The following is a 9038-nucleotide window of genomic DNA, read 5'->3' on the forward strand; positions in this document are numbered from 1 at the left end:
GACATCTAGTTTACTGGTTTATCTTACTGTAATACAGTAGGCTGAAGGAGACATCTGTATTTAAAACTAGTTTACTGGTTTATCTTACTGTAATACAGCGGGCTGAAGGAGACATCTAGTTTACTGGTTTATCTTATTGTAATACAGTGGGCTGAAGGAGACATCTAGTTTACTGGTTTATCTTACTGTAATACAGTAGGCTGAAGGAGACATCTAGTTTACTGGTTTATCTTACTGTAATACAGTAGGCTGAAGGAGACATCTAGTTTACTGGTTTTTCTTACTGTAATACAGCGGGCTGAAGGAGACATCTAGTTTAATGGTTTATCTTACTGTAATACAGTGGGCTGAAGGAGACATCTAGTTTACTGGTTTATCTTACTGTAATACAGCGGGCTGAAGGAGACATCTAGTTTACTGGTTTATCTTACTGTAATACAGCGGGCTGAAGGAGACATCTAGTTTACTGGTTTATCTTACTGTAATACAGCGGGCTGAAGGAGACATCTAGTTTACTGGTTTATCTTACTGTAATACAGTGGGCTGAAGGAGACATCTAGTTTACTGGTTTATCTTACTGTAATACAGTGGGCTGAAGGAGACATCTAGTTTACTAGTTTATCTTACTGTAATACAGTGGGCTGAAGGAGACATCTGTATTTAAAACTAGTTTACTGGTTTATCTTACTGTAATACAGTAGGCTGAAGGAGACATCTAGTTTACTGGTTTATCTTACTGTAATACAGCGGGCTGAAGGAGACATCTAGTTTACTGGTTTATCTTACTGTAATACAGTAGGCTGAAGGAGACATCTAGTTTACTGGTTTATCTTACTGTAATACAACGGGCTGAAGGAGACATCTGTATTTAAAACTAGTTTACTGGTTTATTTTACTGTAATACAGTGGGCTGAAGGAGACATCAAGTTTACTGGTTTATCTTACTGATCCTTTGTCATCTCTTCAATGCTGCCTGCTCACACACACACACACGCACGCACCTACGCACGCACGCACACACACACACACACGCACACACGCAATCTGTTCTTAAACCACGTCATGAACCAGGTTGATTTGTGATGCTGTTCTTTGATAATCCCTGTCCTCTGTCTCAACATACTGATGGTGTTGTATAATCCCTGTCCTCTGTCTCAACATACTGATGGTGTTGTATAATCCCTGTCCTCTGTCTCAACATACTGATGGTGTTGTATAATCCCTGTCCTCTGTCTCAACATACTGATGGTGTTGTATAATCCCTGTCCTCTGTCTCAACATACTGATGGTGTTGTATAATCCCTGTCCTCTCTCTCAACATACTGATGGTGTTGTATAATCCCTGTCATCTGTCTCAACATACTGATGGTGTTGTATAATCCCTGTCCTCTGTCTCAACATACTGATGGTGTTGTATAATCCCTGTCCTCTGTCTCAACATACTGATGGTGTTGTATAATCCCTGTCCTCTGTCTCAACATACTGATGGTGTTGTATAATCCCTGTCCTCTGTCTCAACATACTGATGGTGTTGTATAATCCCTGTCATCTGTCTCAACATACTGATGGTGTTGTATAATCCCTGTCCTCTGTCTCAACGTACTGATGGTGTTGTATAATCCCTGTCCTCTGTCTCAACATACTGATGGTGTTGTATAATCCCTGTCATCTGTCTCAACATACTGATGGTGTTGTATAATCCCTGTCCTCTGTCTCAACATACTGATGGTCTTGTATAATCCCTGTCCTCTGTCTCAACATACTGATGGTGTTGTATAATCCCTGTCCTCTGTCTCAACATACTGATGGTGTTGTATAATCCCTGTCCTCTGTCTCAACATACTGATGGTGTTGTATAATCCCTGTCCTCTCTCTCAACATACTGATGGTGTTGTATAATCCCTGTCATCTGTCTCAACATACTGATGGTGTTGTATAATCCCTGTCCTCTGTCTCAACATACTGATGGTGTTGTATAATCCCTGTCCTCTGTCTCAACATACTGATGGTGTTGTATAATCCCTGTCCTCTGTCTCAACATACTGATGGTGTTGTATAATTCCTGTCCTCTGTCTCAACATACTGATGGTGTTGTATAATCCCTGTCATCTGTCTCAACATACTGATGGTGTTGTATAATCCCTGTCCTCTGTCTCAACGTACTGATGGTGTTGTATAATCCCTGTCCTCTGTCTCAACATACTGATGGTGTTGTATAATCCCTGTCATCTGTCTCTACATACTGATGGTGTTGTATAATCCCTGTCCTCTGTCTCAACATACTGATGGTGTTGTATAATCCCTGTCCTCTGTCTCAACATACTGATGGTGTTGTATAATCCCTGTCCTCTGTCTCAACATACTGATGGTGTTGTATAATCCCTGTCCTCTGTCTCAACATACTGATGGTGTTGTATAATCCCTGTCATCTGTCTCAACATACTGATGGTGTTGTATAATCCCTGTCCTCTGTCTCAACGTACTGATGGTGTTGTATAATCCCTGTCCTCTGTCTCAACATACTGATGGTGTTGTATAATCCCTGTCATCTGTCTCAACATACTGATGGTGTTGTATAATCCCTGTCCTCTGTCTCAACATACTGATGGTGTTGTATAATCCCTGTCCTCTGTCTCAACATACTGATGGTGTTGTATAATCCCTGTCCTCTGTCTCAACATACTGATGGTGTTGTATAATCCCTGTCCTCTGTCTCAACATACTGATGGTGTTGTATAATCCCTGTCATCTGTCTCAACATACTGATGGTGTTGTATAATCCCTGTCATCTGTCTCAACATACTGATGGTGTTGTATAATCCCTGTCCTCTGTCTCAACATACTGATGGTGTTGTATAATCCCTGTCATCTGTCTCAACATACTGATGGTGTTGTATAATCCCTGTCCTCTGTCTCAAAATACTCATGGTGTTGTATAATCCCTGTCCTCTGTCTCAACATACTGATGGTGTTGTATAATCCCTGTCCTCTGTCTCAACATACTGACGGTGTTGTATAATCCCTGTCCTCTGTCTCAACATACTGATGGTGTTGTATAATTCCTGTCCTCTGTCTCAACATACTGATGGTGTTGTATAATCCCTGTCCTCTGTCTCAACATACTGATGGTGTTGTATAATCCCTGTCCTCTGTCTCAACATACTGATGGTGTTGTATAATCCCTGTCATCTGTCTCAACATACTGATGGTGTTGTATAATCCCTGTCCTCTGTCTCAACATACTGATGGTGTTGTATAATCCCTGTCCTCTGTCTCAACATACTGATGGTGTTGTATAATCCCTGTCATCTGTCTCAACATACTGATGGTGTTGTATAATCCCTGTCCTCTGTCTCAACATACTGATGGTGTTGTATAATCCCTGTCCTCTGTCTCAACATACTGATGGTGTTGTATAATCCCTGTCCTCTGTCTCAACATACTGATGGTGTTGTATAATCCCTGTCCTCTGTCTCAACATACTGATGGTGTTGTATAATCCCTGTCCTCTGTCTCAACATACTGATGGTGTTGTAACCAGCCATAAAATGGAATCCTGCACCAAATCAATACTCAGCCATCGTTTGTGTTCAAGATCCTAAACGACAGAGAACCCTATTGATTTCTTCTGTTCCTCGTTCTACATTCTGTTCTGTTTCAGGTGAAGCTGTTTTATTGACAGTTCACTTCCAGATGCAGAAGCACAGGAGGTCTCTGTTGTCGGAAGTTACAGTCCTGGCAACCCTCATTCATACACCAACATGGACTAAATCTTAGAAGGCTACCTTCATAACAGCGTCATAACACATTCGTAAAACCCATACATACTGCATTCATAAGCAGTACATAACACATTCATAACCCATACATACAGCATTCATAAGCAGTACATAACACATTCGTAACCCATACATAACACATTCATAAGCAGTACATACTGCATTCATAAGCAGTACATAAGCATTTCATCTTAAAACCTCGTCTTGAACCAGTAAATTAGGAAATTGATTTATCTGTGTGATACAGTGATGATGTCATATCCTGCTTAATCAAGACCAGTAGTTGTGCTGTTGACATGAACATAGAGACACAATCAAACAGTATGGACAGCTGCCAAGATATCACGTGGGTGCAGTCAAATGTGCTATATATATATATATACAGACTAGTCACAAGTTTGGACACACATTCTCATTCCAGGGTTTTTCTTTATTTTTACTACTTATCTACATCGTAGAATAATAGTGAAGACATCAAAACTATGAAATAACACATATGGAATCATGTAGTAACCAAAAAAAGCTTTTAGATTCTTCAAAGTAGCCACCCTTTGCCTTGATGACAGCTTTGCACACTCTTGGTATTTTCTCAACCAGCTTCAACTGGAATGCTTTTCCAACAGTCTTGAAAGACTTCCCACATATGCTGAGCACTTGTTGGCTGCTTTTCCTTTTCCAAATGATAGTCCCACTAAACCAGATGGGATGGCGTATCCCTGCAGAATGCTGTGATAGCCGTGCTGGTTAAGTGTGCTTTGAATTCTAAATAAATCACAGACAGTGTCACCAGCAAAGCACCCCCACACCATCACACCTCCTCCTCCATGCTTCACGGTGGGAACCACAAATGTGGAGATCATCCATTCACCTACTCTGCGTCTCACAAAGACACGGCGGTTGGAACCAAAAATCTCAAATTTGGACTCGGCAGACCAAAGGACAGATTTCCACCGGTCTAATGTCCATTGCTCGTGTTTCTTGGCCCAAGCAAGTCTCTTCTTATTGGTGTCCTTTAGTAGTGGTTTCTTTGCAGCAATTCGACAATGAAGGCCTGATTCAAGCAGTCTCCTCTGAACAGTTGATGTTGAGATGTGTCTGTTACTTGAACTCTGTGAAGCATTTATTTGGGATGAAATCTGAAGTGCAGTTAATTGCCCATTTCTGAGGCTGGTAACTAATCAACTTATCCTCTACAGCAGAAGTAACTCTGGTCTTCCTTTCCTGTGGCGGTCCTCATGATAGCCAGTGTCATCATAGCGCTTGATGGTTTTTGAAGTGCACTTGAAGAAACGTTCAAATTTCTTGAAATGTTCTTGATTGACTGACCTTCATGTCTTAAAGAAATTATGGACTGTTTTTTATCTTTGCTTATTTGAGCTGTTCTTGCCATAATATGGAATTGGACTTTTACCAAATAGGGCTCTACCACACAATACCACACAACTGATTGGCTCAAACGCATTAAGAAGAAAATAAATTCCACAAATTAACTTTTAAGAAGGCTCACCTGTTAATTGAAATGCATTTCAGGTGACAACTTCATGAAGCTGGTTGAGAGAATGCCAAGAGTGTGCAACGCTGTCATCAAGGCAAAGGGTGGCTACTTTGTAGAATCTCAAATATAAAATATATTTTGATTTGTTTAACACTTTTTTGGTTACTACATGATTCCATATGTGTTATTTCATAGTTTTGATGTCTTCACTATTATTCTACAATGTAAAACAAATAAATAGAAACCCTGGAATGAGTAGGTGTCTCTAAACTTTTGACTGGTACTGTGTACAGTATATCTGTCCAACTGTTTGACTGGTACTGTGTACAGTATATCTGTCCAACTGTTTGACTGGTACTGTGTACAGTATATCTGTCCAACTGTTTGACTGGTACTGTGTACAGTGTATCTGTCCAACTGTTTGAAGACTTACATTCCACCTCTAACTCAAATCCTAGAGGGCCAGCATGGTAATGAAACTGATGATGGTCCATTGACTGTAATGATAACGTAATAACAGGGTTTAATATTGACTCACCCAGACTGGAGGAGTTGTGGTGATCTCCTCCGTTCTCTCCGTCTGTCTCGTGGTGATGATGATGCTGGTGGTGGTTACTATGGTAACCCCCCATCACCTCCAACTTGATCTTTTTGGTCTTCATGGCCTCAGCAAGAGCAGCCGCTGTCAGACCTGAGAGAGAGAGAGGAGAGAGAGAGAGAGAGAGAGAGAGAGAGAGAGAGAGAGAGAGAGAGAGAGAGAGAGAGAGAGAGAGAGAGAGAGAGAGAGAGAGAGAGAGAGAGAGAGAGAGAGAGAGACAGAGAGAGAGAGAGAGAGAGAGAGAGAGAGAGAGAGAGAGAGAGAGAGAGAGAGAGAGAGAGAGAGAGAGAGAGAGAGAGAGAGAGAGAGAGAGAGAGAGAGAGAGAGAGAGAGAGAGAGAGAGAGGGAGAGAGGGAGAGAGAGAGAGAGAGAGGGAGAGAGAGAGAAAAGAGAAAAGAGAAAGGTGATGGTACAAAGAAAGAGAGATCAATCAAATGTAGATCAATGTCCTCTAGTGTAGTGGATTATGGGTAACAGGGTTTTCATAAGAAGGACGCTGGAGATCCATCTACTGTGAGTTCCAAAAGTATTGGGACAATTTGTTGTTGTTCTGGCTCTGTACACCAGCACTTTGAAATGATACAATGACTATGAGGCTAACCTTTTACTGCAGTGGGTTAAATCAGGGCCACACAGAGTGTTTCTTGGTCGTCTTAAACAAATCTACTTTGTAACAAAAGTATCCACCTCACACTTATGGTTATGGGTTTAACAAAAGAAGACACCTGTATCATGTCAGATATAGAGTTGAAATGTATTACATTTTGAGTATTCATCCCAATATTACACTTTATATACATTACATTAGACTGAAATATAACAAAACCATTTGACATAGAAATACCGGATTTTCAACATTTACATTTATTTTATTAGTTATCAAATTATGAAAAATATGAATAACATTCCACCCATGAGGCCACCAGGTCATGTGACTGCAGGACAGGGATACAGTTCAGACCGTCAGCTTTAATTTGAGAGTATTTTCATCCATATCAGGTGAACTGTGTAGAAACTACAGCCCTTGTTATACATAGACCCCCATTTTAGACAGATTCCCTTCTATGTATCTGGTCCCATGTGCATAACATGCAATGACGACATCAAGCTAGTGACTCAGTCTTCAACACATCTATCTATCTCCATAGTGACTCAGTCTTCAACACATCTATCTATCTCCATAGTGACTGAGTCTTCAACACATCTATCTATCTCCATAGTGACTCAGTCTTCAACACATCTATCTATCTCCATAGTGACTCAGTCTTCAACACATCTATCTATCTCCATAGTGACTCAGTCTTCAACACATCTATCTATCTCCATAGTGACTCAGTCTTCAACACATCTATCTATCTCCATAGTGACTCAGTCTTCAACACATCTATCTATCTCCATAGTGACTCAGTCTTCAACACATCTATCTATCTCCATAGTGACTCAGTCTTCAACACATCTATCTATCTCCATAGTGACTCAGTCTTCAACACATCTATCTATCTCCATAGTGACTCAGTCTTCAACACATCTATCTATCTCCATAGTGACTCAGTCTTCAACACATCTATCTATCTCCATAGTGACTCAGTCTTCAACACATCTATCTATCTCCATAGTGACTCAGTCTTCCACACATCTATCTATCTCCATAGTGACTCAGTCTTCCACACATCTATCTATCTCCATAGTGACTCAGTCTTCCACACATCTATCTATCTCCATAGTGACTCAGTCTTCAACACATCTATCTATCTCCATAGTGACTCAGTCTTCAACACATCTATCTATCTCCATAGTGACTCAGTCTTCAACACATCTATCTATCTCCATAGTGACTCAGTCTTCAACACATCTATCCATCTCCATAGTGACTCAGTCTTCAACACATCTATCCATCTCCATAGTGACTCAGTCTTCAACACATCTATCCATCTCCATAGTGACTCAGTCTTCAACACATCTATCTATCTCCATAGTGACTCAGTCTTCAACACATCTATCTATCTCCATAGTGACTCAGTCTTCAACACATCTATCTATCTCCATAGTGACTCAGTCTTCAACACATCTATCTATCTCCATAGTGACTCAGTCTTCAACACATCTATCTATCTCCATAGTGACTCAGTCTTCAACACATCTATCTATCTCCATAGTGACTCAGTCTTCAACACATCTATCTATCTCCATAGTGACTCAGTCTTCAACACATCTATCTATCTCCATAGTGACTCAGTCTTCAACACATCTATCTATCTCCATAGTGACCCAGTCTTCAACACATCTATCTGGAACAGAGCCCTTAAAGCACCAGTAACATCCTACTCCGTCTCTCCTCCAGTGAAGTCATTTTAAATGGACAGTAATATGGATGATAAAGCTTCTATTTGTCATTAAAATCACTGAGCTAGTTAAGGACAACTCCGCTCTGAAATGAACTGAGCCTTGCCATTAAAAACGTCTCCTACTCTTTCCCGCCTCTGTTCCTGCCTCTGTTCCCGCCTCTGTTCCTCAGTTCTCTTTAATAAATGTCAAGATCACAGTGTGAAAGAAGCCGTCACCCTAGCGAGGCTGGAGAGGATGATATCAAAGGTTTCCTTCAGGTTTACACTTGGCTAAACAAAACGCCATTCTGTTCTGCCTCTCTCTCTCTCTGTCTCTCACTCCCTCCCACTCCCTCTCTCTCCCTCCCTCTCTCTCAGTCTCCTGTGGCCTTTCAATTCTAATCTCCTCCGCTGACATTGATGTTGTGACCTCTCCTCCAGTTAAAAGGGCTCAGAGACTCTCTCTCAGGCCCAGTGAGTATTACTTTGAGTCTGACTCTCTCCCAGAGACACCACTCTCTGAGGCGCAGGATGCTTTTGAACACAGAGAGGAAAAAGGACTTTTAGAAATGGCTTGTTTTGAGGTGGAGAACGAACAGATCGAGTTTCACAAAAGCACACAAAGAGAAGGGCAGCTTTGAACGCTGAACGGTGAATACACACTTCACAGAGCACAGGTAGAGAGACCTGCAGAGGTGGGGTGTAACTCAGAACATAGTCTACAGAAACACTGGTAGAACATAGTCTACAGGAACACTGGGAGAACATAGTCTACAAGAACACCGTGAGAACATAGTCTACAGGAACACTGTGAGAATATAGTCTACAGGAACACTGGTAGA

The 9038-nt window shown here is 41.1% G+C and overlaps 1 protein-coding gene across 2 annotated transcripts in view; it reads right to left on the bottom strand.

The window, feature by feature from the left end:
• The window catches only part of LOC129847621 (dachshund homolog 1-like), a gene marked incomplete at its 5' end in the record, with an annotated part of 55599 nt that extends 49634 nt beyond the window's left edge, over window positions 1-5965 (bottom strand). For both annotated transcript variants that reach the window (XM_055915370.1, XM_055915369.1), the window contains 1 exon segment: window positions 5813-5965. In XM_055915370.1, coding sequence (XP_055771345.1) covers window positions 5813-5965 — 153 coding nt within the window.
• Window positions 5966-9038: the final 3073 nt, after the last annotated feature.

The sequence above is a fragment of the Salvelinus fontinalis genome, unplaced genomic scaffold (assembly GCF_029448725.1).
Source record: "Salvelinus fontinalis isolate EN_2023a unplaced genomic scaffold, ASM2944872v1 scaffold_0896, whole genome shotgun sequence".
Lineage (NCBI taxonomy): Eukaryota > Metazoa > Chordata > Actinopteri > Salmoniformes > Salmonidae > Salvelinus > Salvelinus fontinalis.